Below are 19,567 nucleotides of genomic sequence, written 5' to 3'. Positions count from 1 at the left end.
GGAGGAGGAGGAGGAGGAGGAGAAGAAGAAGAAGAAGAAGAAGAAGAAGAAGAAGAAGAAGAAGAAGAAGAAGAAGAAGAAGAAGAAGAAGAAGAAGAAGAAGAAGAAGAAGAAGAAGAAGATGATCTGGGAGGAATTGGGAGAGGGGAAAACATGATCACAATATGTTGTAAGAATTTTTTTAATAAAAATTTGACAGAGATGAAAAACCCCTAAGGTGGACTGGTGGAGTGGTTGGTATTAGAATCCCAGCTATAAGCATTCTGCTTTTCTCATGAGTAAAATGGGAATAGCTATCATTATTATAAGACATTACAGAGCTTCACAAAGATATGCACATGAGGAGACTGGGATTGTGGGTCAGTGATAGAGTGAAGGAGCTGTAGTCACCTTCAATACACACATATACACACACATACACACATATGCACACACATATATGTGTGCATACATGCACTCACCCACACACATGCACGTGTGTACTCAAAAGGTAGAGGTCTTATTTTTTTCTGCATCAGCTTTCTATGATATCCACAGTTTCAAATTTAGAAATGCCAGATTCAGTGGTTTGGGTCTAAAGAGCAGCGGTTCTACCGTCCCCCTCCCCCCCAAAGCATGGAAGCCTGAGTTTGAGACCCACCCGCCTAAGAATCAGAGTCGCTCTTTCCGCTGAGCCCTGCCCACACATGAGCTAATCAGGATGAAAGGCAGCACAAGAAAGCACAGAATGTATTCTTTCTTGAATGGATTTATTCATCAGGAAAAGAAGAACAGATACTTCCAGTGAGGAGAGCCAGTTTTTAGGGAATTAAAGGACGTTTTTGTTCAAATGTGCTGTAAATTTTAAATAATGAACAACTCTATCTGCGTCAGTCAATGTGACGGCAGGGTAGTGGAGCCCTCCCTGTCTGCGCCAGTTTTGCAGGGCAGCTTTGAAGCTGGTAACGATCTCACTAGCTGGATGATAACTTAAAAAGGAAGGATGAGCGAGCAAAGTCCGTCTGTCAGGTGACGCCATGACCGCAAGGCACATGCGCAGAGCCTTTTCGCTGCAGGAAGCTTAGAAGGGGCCAGTCCCACACGGGTGTGGCCCCGAGGATAGCTTTCCACATCTGGCTTCTGTTTCCAGGACACTGAGGAGAATGGGTGATAGGATGCTCTCACGAACCTTTCGGCTCTGAAATCTCAAGACTCCCATGTAGGCTATGTTCTCTTCTAGGTCTACTTCAAAAAGACGACTAGTGCTTCTTCAGCATTGTCCTGACGCAAGGCTGTTGCATTTCTTTGACATTTCCCAGGGCTTTCAAACCCTTGCTCCTTCAGAATAAATGTGACCTGGGAAGGTGCTAACCACTCCCACATTCCAGATTAGGCATTACAGTTAGCTCACCCAAGGTTAGTGACTGCCCGTCCCGAGTCCCCCAGACTGTTCCAAATGAAAACCAAGAGACCACTTTTCCTTTCACTCCAGGGGCTCTCAGTCTAGTGACAAGCCAGGGAAACTGACTGCCAGTGGGATTTATTTATAATTTATAGATGTCTCTAAGGTCTGGCTGTGTGGACTGCGGATGATGAATGAGCCAAACATCCGTTTCCTTGGAAACAAGGAGAGCTAGCTCACTTCTCTACCGTTTTGAAGGGGCTGATGAATATCCCCAGACTCAGAAACCAGAGGCCTAGGTCCGTAAGCAGGCCATTTCCCCATTCCCACCCTTCTGGCAAGGACTAAGGCCTTCATTTCCCAGGTCCCCCTCAGTAGCTGGCTAGCTGGCCATAAAGGCTCCTTGTAAACATCTCTGTAAACTACAGTTATAGTTTGCCAAGCTACTACACAGATAAAGAGTCACCCACTTGGTATGTGAGAATGCCTGCCAAAGGTACCAACAATAATAAACAGCGTAGCCTTTTCCACGCTCAGGCCTATGAGGAGGACACTAGTTGCCATGTTGGATTAGCACTTGCCTGTTCAGTCCTCTCTGAGAACTTGCCAGGACTGGAAGGAACCACTTTTGAGAGGGAACAGAAAATTGTAAATGTGTGTAAATGTGGTATGGAGCTCTCGTGGTACTGCTGGAGCCTGGGAAGCCCCAGGAACCACAGAAGGAAGATGTGGGGTGAAACTAAACCAGCAGCTTGGCTGGACTGCCTAATAACGGCAAGACAGGAACTCAATTTGAGAGACATTTCGTTGCTTCAGGTCAAAGAGCATCTCTGGTTGAAGATGGCAGGGAAGATGTGGGAGGAAGGCAGGACAGGGCCAATGTCCATTGACCTACCTGGCTGGAGTAGAGCTCTGAGTCAGAAAGTCACACAATCACAGAGAGGGAGGCTGATACACCTCGGGGAAAATCTCAACCCTTAGAGGATGCCTTTGGGGTATGGAGTTCATCCTGAACTGAAGGAAGGTCGATGGTGATTGGTCCTCTAACCATGAAGAGGACTCTTTCTTCCATGTAAGCACGGAGTGATGCTCTGACGGGTTAAAGGCTGCAGTCCGGAAACCTTTTTCTGTCATACATTTTGACTTGAACACAGTCATGTCTTTGCTCTTGGTTTGAATCTAAATGGTCCCCGCCCTAAAGTGCTGTAGGCATGGCCACCAAAAACAGTACTCAGAGACAGGCTTAGTGGCAGAGTCATTGGATTGCGAGGGCTCTGGCTTCATGAATGGGTTGATGACTTTCTAACTTGACAACATTATTGGGAGGTGATGAGAGCATCAATCTAATTGGAGGAAAAGATGTCCCTGGAGCCTACCACTGAAGACTTTACCTGTTCCCACCTCCTTCCGTCCCCTCAGTACTCTGCCTTCCAGTCACCCTGAGGTAGGCAGCAACATCTACCACATGCCCTAGCTAGGATGATACTCTGCCTCACCACATCCACAGCAATGGTGTAAGTTAACCAACTACTGACACCTTGAAACTGTGAACCAAAATAAACCCTCCCCCTACCCCCTTCAAGCTGTTTCTCTTGGATATTTTTCCACTTTGAAAACAACTAACACATTAAATACCACCCAGGCTTATATGCTACTGTCTAGGTGACTAGCCTGTGACACAATGGGGGTGGGGGATCGTGGAACCTTTAGGAGCTGGGGCCCAGTGGAAGGAAGATATATCACTAGGAGTATTTTCTTGAAGGACTTACTTGGACCTGGCTCTCTTTCCTTCTTTTTCTGCTCTTTGTTTACCACAAATTCAGAAGTTTTGTTACTTGCACCCTACTCAATGGTCTACCCTACCACAGAGCCAAACAACCATGGACCAAAACCCCTCAAAGTATGGGCCAAACCAACATCGTCTTCTGTTAAGTCGATTTTCTCAGGACTCTTGTCTTTGCATTAGACAGCTATTTCAACAGTGTTTTAAAGTGAGAAGATTGTTTTCTCTTGGCGGGGGGGGGGGGGGGGGGGGGGGGGAGGGGCGGGTTGCAAGGGCAGAGGACAGATATGGAGCAACAGGGAGATGAGGGAGATGGGGTGCATGATGGGAAATTCACAAAAAAATCTATAAAAGGTTATTTTTAAACAAATGAGATTTCACCTGGGTTTCTGACTTTTCTCAAAAAAATATTCAGTGTGTGCACTCTATCTGTTAGCTGCCTGGTGGTCACTCAGTATCTGTAGCCACTATGGGACGGACTGGTACTGTGTAACTGTGCTTGTGTTTAAGTCAGCCTTACACAGCAGCATAACACTGGCCACAATGCCCACCCCATCACCCACCTCACACTCACTTCCTGTCTCCTGTGAGCATTACATCACCTCACGTAATCTCAATAAGGAAGTGTGCAGGACAGTAGTAGTAGAGACTGCTACATACAACAAGAAAGAGCGGTTGCCTATTATCCAGAGATAAGGACAGGTATCTCCATGCGTTAATATCTGTTATTTAAAATAGGATCCCAGCCTGTGCTGATTCCCACCATTCTCTATGCACTTAGCATACCTTTCCCATAAACTACTCACTTTATTTACTTACTTACTTACTTATTTATTTATTTAATGTACCTTCTAGAGCCTTTCTGTTCGTTGCTACACTCTATGGTATTGAATGTCCTAACACATAGGAGGTACTCAATGTGTCTTGATTATGAGTTAAGGTCATGACTATACATGTATGTGCGTGTGTGTGTGTGTGTGTGTGTGTGTGTGTGTGTGTGTATTTAATTATCAAAGTTACATGTAGGACTGTGAAAGGTAGCCTGGTTCCTGGTTGAGCTAAAGGCTTGAAACCCCGGAAATCCTGAAGGGATGGTAAGCACTTCACCTGTTCCCAAGCACCAGGCCCCTGTCCCTAGCCAAGGATCCCATAGATTTGTGGACACCAGTCACATAAGGGGAATGCCTCAAGCCTCTCCACAAGTAGAGAACATAACCTGTAGTCACATAGGCTCAAGAGAGATCTCCATTTTTTTTCTTTTTCTTTCTTTTTTTTTTTTTTTTTTTTTGGCTTTTTGACTGTCCTGGAACTCACTCTGTAGACCAGGCTGACCTTGAACTCAGAAATCCACCTGCCTCTGCCTCCAAAGTGCTGGGATTAAAGGTGTGTGCCACCACCGCCTGGTGACAGAGCTCCATTTTAATGAGGTCCCTAAAGGTCTGGAGAGCTGAGCCAATAACCTTTCCTTCCCAGACATTCCTCCCTGCAAAAGGGATTTAATCTCAGGCCCACCCTGAGAGGTGGAGTACGGTTTTATTCATCCACTTTCCACCATGACCATAAATGCCTTAAAACCATCTTTTCATCAGGATCCTCCACAGGGAGCCATGGAGAAGGCCTTCACCTATCCAGCTGCCATCTAATCTCCCATAGAGAGCCTCTCTGAGCTCCCAGTCACGGCTGCCACCAAGCCCAAACTCAAGACTGCCACCCTTCCTGCCAAAGACTCTCCCTGAGGACCAGCCGGAGCTCCCCCCCACTCCTACCCCACCCCCACCCCCCATTTCCCGCCGGTCCCAGGCTAGACCTTTCTCAGCTCTTCCGTGGCTCCCAGCGGTGCCTGGGTGTCCAAGATCCTCAGAACCCGATGGCTCAGGCCTCATCGCAGGCCCAGGGACCCCCAACCCAGCTCCAGTGGTCCCATACCTCAGACTGCACTTCCCTACCCCCTGAGTGGTGTCCCAGGGCTGCCCTACATCAGCTTGCCCAGCGCATGGGGTAAGCACCATCAAACTTCCTGCATCCTGCCTCCCTGAGCGGCCGGGCCCCGTGGCAGAGCAGATGTGGGACCCATAACCCTCGGCTATATTCATATCTGATAGGTAATTCTAGATTTTTTCATTATTTAGTCATATCTCAGCAAGCCACTGATTTATTTAAAACCCTTCGGTGATTTGTCATTACCCTTAGAACAAAATTCAAAATCCTTATTTATGTATCAAAACCCTTTAGCCTTCCCTTTGGAAAGACCCACAGTCCTAATCTTTGGAGCTAAAGCATCTCAGAAACCTTAACATCCACCACAACACAGCTTCCCCACAGGGCTGAATCCTGTCTCATAGATCCCTATAGGATCTAGATTGTCTGTTTTCAAAAACCTCATTGCTTTGGTACGTCTTGTTCGGTGCCTTCTGGATTTGACAGCAAAGTTTCTTTAAAAACAGATCTGAAATGGCCGTGAGTATCACTCTAGGATTCCTAGAGCCTAGTTCAGTGTCTGGAGAACAGCAAAGGCAACAAGGGCTTCATTAATCAACACGGAACCACGCCCCTGAGACACCCCGCACTCCAAATGGACCTCATTCCCATTGTTCCGCCTTGACGTATCCTACTGTTGAAACATTTACCTGCAGACATTTACATGTGTCCAAATTTTCATTCCTTTCCCCCCAAGTATTTGAAAGGAGATGAGTGGGTTTCTTGTTATCTTTTTGGGTTCCTGAAGCAGATGATGGAGTTGAAAAAAGAAACAAACGGACTTTGTTGTGTGTTGTTATGCACAAAAATTCGTTCTCCGTTTCTGCCTCTCCCTCTCTTTGGGGTCCTGCTTGCACTTTCGCCAGCAGCAAAAATACAACAAAAACGAGACAAAGAGCCACCTGGTTTCAGTGAATGAGCGAGAGGTCTTACTGTCACTCAGCACCCAGCATCTCTGTTCCCATGACTCAGGGATGGATGCCTTGGGGTGCTCCTGATGTGTGCAGAAAGGGATGCAGGCAGTGGGCAGGGTCCCTTCCCTCTTAGGCTCACCTGGAGTCTAATAGTCTGATTTGTTTCCCCGAGTTTCAGAACATCTGGTTCATTTGAGGTTCCTGTTCTCTGGTATGAGGGTAGAAAGAGTCCTTGGATTCTTTCAGGGAGCTGGGTAAAGAAGCGCACACAGGGATAGTCTGCTGAATACTGAACCTTCATTTGCATCCGTTTTCCTTGATGATGAGTGTGGGAGATTTGGAAAGAAATGATGGAACTTATCCCAAGATGTATTGCAAACATCCATCAGAGAAATGAGGCTAGAGTTTGAGGCAGGGCTAAATCTCACCTGAGACGCTCAGTCACGATTTTAAGCGAGGCTGGTCAGCAGTGGGATTTGATTCACCCAGTTCCCAAAGCTATTCAGTGGACACATGTGCAATCAATCAGTGTGCAGTTGGACTTAGTGGATTTCTGTTGCCTAAAGGCCTGAGAATGCAGGCTGCAGCACCCCCAAACAGCAAGTCTCCATGACAAAGGACAGACAGGGAATTTATTTCACAAAGCCTAGGCATATTCATCTGGAAAAGGCACTTCTGGGTGGGTACACGACTTGTTTAGGATGTACACTACTAAGCCTGTTTAGTTAAGGGCATGCTCAAAAAGGAAAGACATCAGACAGTAAGGTAATGTCCTCTTCAAGATGGCTGGAAGGTTGACCAAGTTGCTCAGCTTATCACAGATGCTGAATGGGAGATCACAGACAAGTCTAGCTTGTGTCACTGGAATCACAGTGACTTGAGGTTGGAGGAATCAAATGGCAGAAAGGGCGGTCAAGAATCAGAGTGGGGCACAGAAGATCCCCACCAACACCCACACCAGGCCCTGCCCAGAAACTCCCAGTTGAAATCCCTTCCTCCCTCAAAGCTGCCCTAGCCACCAAGATGTGGGTGTGTGGAGTAGCCTGAATTTTTGCCCTCCTAGACTCAGAAAACCTTTGCCCAGATTTCCAGGCAAAGGATCCTTTTGAAAGCGGGGGTTAATGGGCAGTAGTGGCGCACGCCTGTAATCCTAGCACTCGGGAGGCAGAGGCAGGCAGATTTCTGAGTTCAAGGCCAGCCTGGTCTATAGAGTGAGTTCCAGGACATCCGGGGCTACACAGAGAAACCCTGTCTAGAAAAAAACCAAAAAAAGAAAGAAAAAGAAAGCGGGTTAAGAGGGATCTGAAAACTCTCTATCCCTGTGGCTACTAACAAGAAGACAGGCTAGAATTGATTCTGTTTAATAGTTCTATGGTAGGGCAGGAGAGCGGCTGCATGGTCTAGCATTTCCAGTTGTAGCAGCTGTCTGGACCCGTTTGTATCAGGAAGCTTTGACTAGTCTACGGGAGAAGAAGCTGAAAAGAGAGAGGGGACACCAGGTGGAGGACGGCTGCTGAGGTGCCAGGGACTCCTGTGGCAGCAGCCAGCCTCCAGACTGAAGGTCCTCTAACTCGGCTCCATTTACCCTTTGGTTCTCTGATTGACTGTGAGGAGGCTTTGACTCTGAGAAGTCACATGCTATGGGTTTAGTCACAGTCTAAACCCTCACGTCACCTCAGCATCACCCACCGGCTGCTGTAAGACAAACCTGGTGGTGTAAGTCCCTGCCCTAGCGAGCACCACAGAATTCCTAAGGGAATGCTCCACCTTAACCTGGACTAGCACTCTTTTATAGACCAAGAGTCTTCCAGAGGTCCATCAGTGGCGTTCCTTTGAAGAGAGCAGACAGTAATCAATTAGCCCAACGCAAGCTCATGGCCAACAAGTTAGGTCTAATAAGTAAGCACCCATACTTTATTAGCAGGTAGGTAGTTACTCTTCTCCATTAACCTTTAAAGAACTCAGCCTCTGAGTAGATGGACCTCTGAAGTTTCCTTTTTCTAGCCTCACAGTCCAACAGTGATACTGTCATTGTCCTGGAAGGGTTGGGGGGGGGGACATAGTGAGGCTGGACTAATTGCCCAGACAATCCTAGAACAGACGCTATCACTCGTAGCCTTCAGTCTCAGATGGGAGATATGCAAAGTAGGGAGTGTGGCAGAGGAAAAGGTTAGCAGAGACTAGCGGTGAGGCAGACTGAAGAACAGGGTGACCCTCTGGGATGAGCTCAGGTTCACCTCTGGAATTAAACCAGAGCTCCCGTCTGTCCACTGCCCAGTCACTAAATTTGGAACTTTGACTAAGATGCATGGTGCTTGTTCAAGTCTTAAAATTGATAATGATCATGACATGGCCTTTAATGTATCTGCTCAGAGACCCAGGGCTAGCACAGAGTTCAGAGCCACTGTAGAGTGTTACTGACACAATGGCTTCTTGGGGGTGAACAGCGAAGAGCCAAGGCTAGTGTGCTGTTTTTTTTATTCGATATATTTTTTATTTATATTTCAAATGATTTCCCCTTTTCTGGCTCCCCACTCCCTGAAAGTCCCATAAGCCCTCTTCCCTCTCCCTATTCTCCCTTCCACCCCTTCCCCTGTCCCTGTACTGGTATTGCCCTATACTGCTACACTGAGTCTTTCCAGAACCAGGGGCCACTCACTCCTTCTTCTTGGACATCATTTGATGTGTGGATTATGTCTTGTGTATTCCAGTTTTCTAGGTTAATATCCACTTATCAGTGAGTGCATACCATGATTGATCTTTTGAGACTGGGTTGCCTCACTTAGTATGATGTTCTCCAGCTTCATCCAATTGTCTAAGAATTTCATGAATTCATTATTTCTGATGGCTGAATAGTGCTCCATTGTGTAAATATACCACATTTTTTGTATCCATTCCTCCACTGAGGGATATCTGGGTTCTTTCCAGCTTCTGGCTATTACAAACAGGGCTGCTATGAACATAGTGGAGCATGTGTCCTTACTGCATGCCGGGGAATCCTCTGGGTAGATGCCCAGGAGTGGTATAGCAGGGTCCTCCGGAAGTGTCATGCCCAGATTTCTGAGATACCGCCAGACTGATTTCCAAAGTGGTTGTACCATCTTGCAATCCCACCAGCAGTGAAAGAGTGTTCCTCTTTCTCCACATCCTCGCCAACACCTGCTGTCTCCTGAGTTTTTAACCTTAGCCATTCTGACTGGTATGAGGTGAAATCTCAGGGTTGTTTTGATTTGCATTTCCCTAATGACTAATGATGTTGAACATTTCTTAAGGTGCTTCTCAGTCATCCGAAGTTCATGTGAAAATTCTTTGTTTAGCTCATTTCATTAGATGCTGAAAAAGCATTTGACAAAATTCAGCATCCTTTCACGCTAAAAGTCTTGGAAGGAACAGGAATTCAAGGCCCATATCTAAACATAGTAAAAGCAATATACAGCAAACCGGTAGCCAACATCAAACTAAATGGAGAGAAACTTGAAGCAATCCCACTAAAATCAGGGACTAGACAAGGCTGCCCCCTCTCTCCATATCTTTTCAATATAGTTCTTGAAGTCCTAGCTAGAGCAATTAGACAACATAAGGAGGTCAAAGGGATACAAATTGGAAAGGAAGAAGTTAAACTATCACTATTTGCAGATGATATGATAGTATACTTAAGTGACCCAAAAAAATCTACCAGAGAACTCCTACAGCTGATAAACAACTTCAGCAAAGTGGCTGGTTACAAAATCAACTCAAGCAAATCAGTAGCCTTTCTATACTCAAAGGATAAGCAGACTGACAAAGAAATTAGGGAAATGACACCCTTCACAATAGCCACAAACAGTATAAAGTATCTTGGAGTGACTCTAACCAAGCATGTGAGGAACCTATACAAGAAGAACTTCTGAAGAAGGAAATCGAAGAAGACCTCAGAAAATGGAAAAATCTTCCATGCTCATGGATTGGCAGGATTAATATAGTTAAAATGGCCATCTTGCCAAAAGCAATCTACAGATTCAATGCAATCCCTATCAAAATCCCAACTCAGTTCTTCATAGAGTTAGAAAGAGCAATTCTCAAATTCATCAGGAATCACAAAAAACCCAGGATAGCTAAAACTATTCTCAACAGTAAAAGAACTTCAGGGGGAATCAGTATCCCAGATCTCAAAAGTTACTACAGAGCAATAGTGATAAAAACTGCATGGCATTGGTACAATGTCAGGCAAGTGGATCAATGGAATAGGATTGAAGACCCAGAAATGAACCCACACACCTATGGTCACTTGATCTTCAACAAAGGAACTGAAAACATCCAGTGGAAAAAAGATAGCCTTTTCAACAAATGGTGCTGGTTCAATTAGAGGTCAGCATGCAGAAGAATGTGAATTGATCCATCCTTATCTCCTTGTACTAAACTCAACTCCAAGTGAATCAAGGACCTCCACATAAAACCTGACACACTGAAACTAATAGAAAAGAAACTGGGGAAGACCCTTGAGGACATGGGCACAGGGGAAAAGTTCCTGAACAGAACACCAATAGCTTACGCTCCAAGATCAAGAATTGACAAATGGGACCTCATAAAATTACAAAGTTTCTGTAAGGCAAAGGACACTGTCAAAAGGACAAAACGGCAACCAACAGATTGGGAAAGGATCTTCACCAACCCTAAATCTGACAGAGGGCTAATATCTAATATATACAAAGAACTCAAGAAGGTAGACCCCAGAGAACCAAATAACCCTATTAAAAAGTGGGGTATGGAGCTAAACAAAGTGTGCTGGTTTTAATGAGGTGTGCTACCACTACCCTCCTGCCACCATAGGCTCTGGCATGTAAATATTTGATCCCCAGTTGGTGACACTATTTGGGGAGGTGTGGCCTTGCTTCCGCCACCACAGTTTGCTGTCTCCTGCTTATGGTTCTAGATGTGAGCTCTCAGCTGTTACGTCACCATGCCTGATGGTTGCCACTCCCCACCATGATGACAACGGACTCTCACCCCTGTGAACAGAAACCCAAAGTTGTTTTTGGTTATGGTCTTCAATATAGGGATAGAAAAGTAACTAATGAACCTACTTTTGATGATAATATTACAAGAGGGCAAGTAATTTTATTAAATATAAGTAAATTCAAGACACAAATGTTACCAACAGTCATACAGAATTACTTTTTTTAAACTCTAGTTTGTACTAGGTACTAGTTGAGTTTTAGAACTGATGCTTGCATGGGTTTCTATACCCCAAAATTCACTTCTCTGGGTAAAGAGAGACAAAAGGAAAACAGAGACACCAAATTCTAGATATTTGTACAATGATTCTTAAAATTCAAAATTTAAAACTAGACCAGAATATTTACATGTTTTATTAAATTTACAATCAGTAATATAATCAAATACACAATTATATACAAGGATTATATACATTTTGCCCAGACTTTTACATCACAGTACATAGTTTCCATTAGAAATATTGTATACATTTATCACCAAACAATAAAACCCAACAACAGTAGTGTTACAGCACCTGTTAGTACAGACAGCTTTTTCATAAATTACATCATAAGAAAATATACGGCTGTAAATTGGGCTTTTAAAAATGTCTTTTATAAAATCTGAACATACAATGTTTCATTCACAGAATGTTTTTTTTCTATGTTCTGACTGTAGCCTTGTGCATAAAACAACCAGTTGGAATATTTACTACTAAACGCTACCCTCCCCTCTAAAGTTATAAGCACTATTTGAGTTACTTAGGCTGAGCTTTCTTTATGATGAATCTGGCATGGAGTTTGGTGAGAGAACAGATGCTGGCTGTGCTATAAGAAAGTTTTATATGATGGCAATTTAAATCTAAAAGAATTCCAGAGAAAATAATTACATTAGTGAAATTGAAGTCAGAGAGTGCATAATTTTTCACTTAAAAATATCTAACACTGTAAAGAAAAAGGAAACATAAAATTAGAAAATAATTTGTTCGAAAACAATTATGCTCTTTTTGGAAGCTTATTACATAGGTTAAAAAGAAAAAAAGAAAACCTACCTAACAAAATTCCCCACCCCAAACATATTTAGTAAATTACTGTTCTTTCACATTTAAATTTTATGGGGAAAATATTGCAAATCAGGGCATATAATTTCAATGGCATTTTTATGTGAGAAAAAAATACCTAATTTTACTTGGTAAACAAGTTTTAAAACTTGAAAATACCTGAATTAAATACTTGCTCTAACAGCTAACCTTTAGCTTTCAGGTTCTATCCGCACTTGATTCCAGGTTTGTAAACATTATATAAATCTTTCTTAGTCAAACGATTTTATGGCTGTGGTGATCATTTCAGCTCTATTTCTAAGCAGTCAACATTTAACTGAGGTAGACCAGATGTTTCTAAACTCAGGGTCTCAGAATTCCCTGAATCTTCAGCAAGTAAATAAAATATCTATGAAAGGTTTTTAACAAACATTAACAACAATGAAAAAAATTTTAAAAAAGTCTATGCTGTTGGAATTTTCTAGTGAACTCAAAGACTTTGTGGCAGGCAGTATGTCAAATACAAAAATGAATGGAGAATCAGTTAGAATGTTGTGTCCTGAAGCTGAGCAGCTTCCTCCTTTCTTAAGTAGGGGAAACAGTACTATTCCTTTTAGATAGTAAGTAAAATGTCTCAAATTTATTTCTTTAAAGGATTTGGTTTTTCTAAACAAATCAATAGGTGCAGCTAAATCTTAATGAAGGGCAACAGCACCTCCTAGTGGCCAAAGGAACGGTGAGCGGCAGTAAGCTGGCTTTTCCTAGTGTGTCGTGGACTCCCCTTCATGTCAGTAAATTCTCAAGGGGGAAAAATATGCGGCTTTGATAACTTAGCAGAGTTTGATTTAGTCAACAATGGCTTTGAGCTACAAATACAAAATCAATCCATAGAAGGCTTCTGTAATCAAAGTCTCTGAGGAACACCTGTTCCCTTTCTCCAAGCCCTAGTCCCATAAATCAAGTCAGGAAATTTAAGCATCAGCTATTTTGGCGGCTTTGCAATGAAATAAAACGAAGCACATTTACCCTTCTGTATACTCTATGTATTACAGTTCTATCTTCTCGCACCAAACTTCACATGCAGAGAGACTAAAATCCCCATTTTTGCTGTCAAGCTTAACTACGAGTTAATGAAGGCCTTGTCATACTACCCCATGCCAGGGAATTCTCTAAGATTTATTACTTACTGACCAATAATGTTTAGTTGGATCTTTTGAAAACAGGCATTTATTCCCTTATAAAAGGGCATATTTACCTGGGGCCTAAGACATGTACATGAATACACATACTACAGCACGGCACTGCTGCCTTCCATAGCTCCACAGATAGTCTAAGTAATTCAGTACCTCAAAACCATGTTTTAGAGAAAAGTTATTGTGTAATGCCATAAAGGTAAAAAGGAATTAAGTCCCTCAAATATTCCTTTAGAAGCAATTAAAACAAGTTTAAAAATAAATAAAATGAACAAAACCATGATTTCAATGTAGAACTACCAATAAGCAAAACCAAAAATAATTAAATGTGACCAGCTCCAGACTGCCACACCAAATTTAAAAAAAAATCTTTTTCTTTTACTTATATGGCTATATAGTTTTTTATACAGGTTACCAGAGACTAATTTTCAAGTCCACATTAGAAGGAAGGAGTATTTGTTAAAACAAAACTAAACAAACCTGAATCCATGATTTAACAGAAAATGTGACAGACTCCAGCTTCAAAGGAGAAAGACAGCAGTCCTCTGGGACTGCAGACCACTACCATGGTTTCTCATAGCTCTGTGGGACAGGGAAATGGAACAGGGCTTCGATGAGCCTTCTGTCTCAAGCTGCATACTAAACGTGGGATGGAGTAAGGCTGATGGCTAGAGTAACCACCTTAAGAGAAATGAACTAGAAAAGACTTCCAATCTACCCCACCAGATCTAATGCTGATTTCCACTCAGAGTAGTCCCAGCTTCCCCCAGGGCAGCCCAATGGGAAGTTGATATTGCAACATTACAGCTTCTCCTCTATTTACCCGGAGCATTAAGCAACCAATTTCCAGAATATCTACCGGACCCTCTTCATGGTCCCATAGTAGGTCTTTATGGAGACCTATGGAAAAAGTACACTGGGTTCACCTTTGGTTTAAATGCTAAGGTCATTGTTGGGAGAGGAAAAAAAAAATCAAGTCATCTTGGCTATTTGTCACTGATTGAAGCAGGTAAGAGCGATGAGCAGAAACTGTCCTTACCATAAATGCATCTACTCCACAACCCGGAGGTCACTCAGAGTTCCTGTGAAGGCAGCAAAGCCACAATGCCACAAATCTTCCCCAAAGGGCTTCTGACCCCAAACCCAAGGCAGTGAAACTTTCTTCAGTTAGAAAGCTGCACTGACTCTGTTCCCAGGTCCATTAGCTGAATTTGTTTCTTGTCTACCCAGGAACGGCCAGTCCTCTCTCTCTGGCCTGGCAGCTGCAGGTTATACGTATGATACCACCATCTGAGGGTTGAGGGTTTCCACTTTGGATGGGACAGTTTCAGTGAGGTCAGCTCTAACACAGCATGCTCCAGACACCTAAGGTACTCCTTACCCCAGTCAGAACATGCTTGAGCAATGCTCGGAGCCTCCAGGGAGAGCCTGCTTGGTATAGGGTGTTGAAAACCACAGTTTACCTCTTCTTTTTAAATATCTACCACCAGAGTCTTCACAGAGAGTCATAGTTCGTCCTTCTCCATCATTTCAAATGCTTCTATGTCTTCATTCCAGTCTGCTAATATGGAGTCTATAGGCTGGGCCTTTGAACCCCAGCTGACATTAGGACTGGAATCTTCCTCAGTTTCTGATTGTTCTTGAAGTTGGTTATCTAAGTCTGTACATTCACCATCAAGACTTGTAGTCTCGTGGTTTTCTGTGGAACTAGATATCTGCTCAGAAGGGACAAAGTCAGCAGCTTCTTCAGTGTCTGCTGGAGATGATGATTCTGAGTGAGAATCTGGAGGGTTTTCAGGGGTCTCCTGATCAGCCAAGTCAACTGTCTGAGAAAGTGACAGCACCTGCTCTGCGCTTTGATTCTGAGAATCATTTTCAGAAGATGGCTGCTCTTCATTTTCCATTTCGGGATCTGTACAGGAAAGAAACAAACACATCACTCTCCCTCTTAAAAAGTGCACCACACTTACAAAGTCACCTGGTTTTTGCAATAAAAGAAAGAAAGAAAGCAGTCAATCGATGGTGGTCAGAAAACAGTGGCACTGAAGTCAAGGTCTTATGATCCCTTTTCCAGGCAGCTGACTGTGACAATAAATGGCACTCCAAATGGAAGGGATCAGCAATCATTAGTAGCATAACCCTGACTTGGATGAGGATTAATAAATAACAAAAGCACTAAACAAAACTGTTAAAATGCATATAAAATTTCAGCATCATGACTAGAGATGCTCAGCAGCTAAGCGTGCTTCCTAGACAGAGTCCCAGCACCCATGTCACAACCTGGTGTCTCACAGATACCTCTAACTCCAATTCCAAAGGATCCTATGGCCTCTGTGTGTCACACACACACACACACACACACACACACATGCACACATGCACACACATCCCTACACATACAATCACACACATACAATTTATTAATACCTAAGTTCAAGAAGGCTTGCACACAAGAACATCCTAGATGCAATAAATTTTACTATTTTAATAGCATATATCATTGCTAAAACTTGAAATCATATTGGTTGGAAAAGTGAAATTATCACTCAGGGATCCACTTAGATTCAAACAAGGAGACCTGATGGTTTCAGGTATTAATATGACTCATTAAAATATTTTCATAAAGACAAGAACTGAGATTGTTAATAAAACTAATACTGTGTATCTATGAACTTTAAAGTTATTTTAAAATTCACTAGGAGCCCGAGCAGGTACAGTCTTTGTAATGAACATAAAATAAAAGCCCTGGATGCACTCTGAATTCCTACAATCCAGTATTTAACCGGCCCTGTCACCCACTGTCCACATCTCACTCAGCCTCTTTCTGCAGTGCAGCCAACTGAACTCTCCCAGCCGCCTGCTGCAGCCGAGAGAGAAAAGGAGGCGCGGAAGCTAGCACTATGTCTGGTTTTAAGCGTTCACAGCCCAACAAGAAAACAACATCCACAAAAACTGGAGAAAAAAAAAAACGAAAGAAAATATCCCACTTTTAATGGGGGAGCTGGGCATGGGCTTCAAGGGAAGCTTGCAGTAACATCTGAGGACCCCTTTGAAAAGGAAGAAAGCACAGGTCAGAGAGGGAAGAAAATGGACCTACTACAAAACCAAACTACGCCTTGGAGGAAATGTGGACAAGCGGGCCCATGTGGTGAGTGTGCACTACCCCGTCTCAGGGAGCACCGCCTCATTAGGGAAGAGTCTGCACACAGGTGAGCACACACGCTTACTCTCCCCAGCTCAGGTCCTGAGTCTTTGGATGGTTTAAGTAAGAACTGCCACCCACAGACTTGAGTATTGACACTCGATCCCCAGCTGCCCTCGGTGGTGCTGTTTGGGAAAGTTTAGGAGGCAGAGTCTTCCTGAGGAAGTGTCCACTAGGGATGAGCTTTGGGACTTTTACAGCCTAGACTCACTTTCATTTCTTTCTCTGTTTTCTGCTTAAGGTTGAAGGTGTGGCCTCTCAGCTGCCAGCTGCCAGGCTGTAGCCGCCATTACGATTCTAACACTGTGACACATCATCCACATCAAACTCTTCTGTAAGCTGCCTTTACCATGGTATTTTGTCACAGCAACAGAAAAGTAACTTAACACAGTTGGGTTTCTGGTTTTTGTTTTGTTTTGTTTTGTTTTGTTTTGTTTTTGCAGGGGAGCTGAAGGTTCAGACATCTTAGTTCTCTTCTCTTTCCCTTTTAATGAAATGCTTTATTTCTCTTATTATTTTATCATCTCAGTGTTCTGAGAACTATGGGGGTGAGATAAAAAAGAGGGAGCTCAGCACTCCCTTACTAGGCAACCATCAGTTCAAGAACCACCAAGTCCTCAAGTGTCTCTTTGTACTATTCAAGTCTAGAAGGGGAGACAAGCGCAGGGCTGTCCTGTCTAGTAGGAGACCGCTTGTGGCTGAGACCTTCAGAGGTTACATGTGACACATTATTATTCTGGTGTCTAGTTAATGCCATAAACAACAGAATAACTAGGGTAAATATAGAAAAAATACAACCATTACCGCTATTTTTAGATTGTGAATGTATACTGGAACTAAAGTGTGGCAGTCTGAAGAAAATGGCCCTACAGCCCATAGAGAGCTTCACTGTTAGGAGGTGTGGCCCTGGTGGAGGAAGTGCATCACTGGGGTAGCTTGGAGGTTTCAAATGCTCAAGTCGGGCCCAGTGTCCCACCTGCGTCCTGCTACCTGCTGACAGAGAACTCCCAGCTACCACTGCAGCCCACATCTACCTGCACGCTGCCATGCTTCCCGCCATGAAGATAATGGACTAATCTCTGAAACTGTCAGCCAGACCCAGTTACATGTCTTCCTTTATAAGAGTTGCCGTGGTCATGGTGTCTCTTCACAGCAATAGAACACTAAGACATAAACCAAATCTAATTTTAAGAAATACTATCAAAGTTAATAAAAAATTGTAAAGAGCCGGGCGGTGGTGGTGCACGCCTGTAATCCCAGCACTCTGGGAGGCAGAGGCAGGTGGATTTCTAAGTTTGAGGCCAGACTGGTCTACAGAGTGAGTTCTAGGACAGCCAGGGCTACACAGAGAAACCCTGTCTCGAAAAAACCAAATCCAAAAACAAACAAACAAACAAACAAACAAAAATTGTAAAGAAAACTAAGTGCAAGCAGCATTAACTCAATAGAAGCGCCAGCAGCTAAAAGTGAAATTGTACATTCTTTCACAATATAAATTTAAAAAACCATAAAACAAATTTATGACAGGTATACAGCTCATACTGCTTAAAATATACAATTATAATGACAGTAAAAATAAAAGCTGATTAAATTTATAGATATGTTCTAGAACAGGACATCGTTACATTTAACAATCTTCTATGCACTATAAAAATATGCAAATACGTGTTTTAAAAATGAATCTCATTTCTACTTCTTTTAGTTTTTTGAACTAAAACTGACATTCTAAACAGATCCAGTAAGGGAAGAGATACCATATGAAATGTATTCAAAAAATAACTTAAGGGACCCCAGAATAGCGTACCCCAGGAATAAACAGACAGGTCAGAAGTTTGTAAAAGCTGTGGACCCACAGACCCAGAGTGGGCAGGAGCAGCAGCGGAGCCAGCCTGGGCTCTGAAAGGAACAGAGGTTCAAAGGAGCTGAGCCAGCCGTGTCACGTCTAAAGGGTGTGACGCTGCTGCAGAAACGGCATGTCAGAGAGCCAAGAAACAAAGACTGGAGAAAGGCGCATTAGTGGGCCTCAGCAATAAAAGGGGAAGATCACGCTGGGGAGGACTGCAGAGTCCGCATGCTATACCGTCACTCACTCACCAGCGCATGCCTTGGTAACTAAAAGCAAAACTCATGTAGTTAAGAAGAGCTACATATTAAACAATCATGCAATACAATCACTAAACTATATTAGAAAAAAAACTTATATTCTGTCAAGAATGAGAAAAAATGTCATACTGGTGGCGGCATTTGATTTGAGACTAGAAAGGCTGAACTTCTCAATGAGGAAAAGCGCTCCAGGACGTGAAGACCTAACAAGTGAACCCACACAGAAGCGGCCTGTCAGAGAAGGGGGCAGGCGGGTGGCTTCCTGACCACGACACTGGGCACTCCTCTGCAGGCACAGAGCCATCTGCTCACGGCTGAGGCTGCCCTTGTGGGAGCCAGACCTTCTACCCACGGTCTTGCACAGTCCAGAGCCAGGGCAGCCACACTGAAGCCTACTTTGGATGGGTTATTTGAGGATTGAGGTTGCTTGGCTTAGATCCAGGACAGTTTATAAGACAAGACTCTTCCTTGAATCTCTCTTTTATTTTCTGTCTGACTTTTTACCCAACACATACACATAAATACAATAGTAGCCTTGAAAGCTCGACAATGTACTGGAACTTTAAATGCTGATGTTTTCCTGCATAATAATAATGAGAAGAGGAAAACTGACTCTAAATTGTAAACTGCATCACTTTAAAGGTAACCAACACATTTTTTGTTTGTTTGTGAGACAGGGTTGGAATTATTAAATATCTTTTAAAATTCAAAATTTGAAGCAATGAGACACTAAGAGACAGTGTTAAAACTGTGTTGATAACTTAATTTTAGAAGTGTGAACAGTTTCCCAAAGGAAGCAGCACATTTCTACTTAATAAATTTGTAGTGCTTTCGCCTCTGAAAAATGTGTAATATCTGAACACTGTTGCTAGCAGGCAGAAGGACAGCATCAGATATATATATATATATTCTAATAGTCAAACCTATCAGAAAAAGGTGGTATAGGAGGAAGCTTGTCTGGGACTTCTACTTCCTATATTACACATGCAAGGGACTTCTCA

The 19,567-nt window shown here is 43.3% G+C and overlaps 1 protein-coding gene across 5 annotated transcripts in view; it reads right to left on the bottom strand.

Moving 5' to 3' along the window:
* Nucleotides 1-11,388: 11,388 nt before the first annotated feature.
* Nucleotides 11,389-19,567, bottom strand: part of Edem3 (ER degradation enhancing alpha-mannosidase like protein 3) — a 63,820-nt gene continuing 55,641 nt past the window's right edge. For all 5 annotated transcript variants that reach the window (XM_052201244.1, XM_052201246.1, XM_052201245.1 and 2 more), the window contains exon 20: nt 11,389-15,173. In XM_052201244.1, coding sequence (XP_052057204.1) covers nt 14,767-15,173 — 407 coding nt within the window. In that variant the 3' untranslated portion in view covers nt 11,389-14,766. The remainder of the gene's footprint in view (nt 15,174-19,567) is intronic.

This window comes from Apodemus sylvaticus, chromosome 12 (assembly GCF_947179515.1).
Source record: "Apodemus sylvaticus chromosome 12, mApoSyl1.1, whole genome shotgun sequence".
Lineage (NCBI taxonomy): Eukaryota > Metazoa > Chordata > Mammalia > Rodentia > Muridae > Apodemus > Apodemus sylvaticus.
Note: the sequence above shows the minus strand (reverse complement) of the source record. Positions and strands in the feature narration are given on the sequence as shown.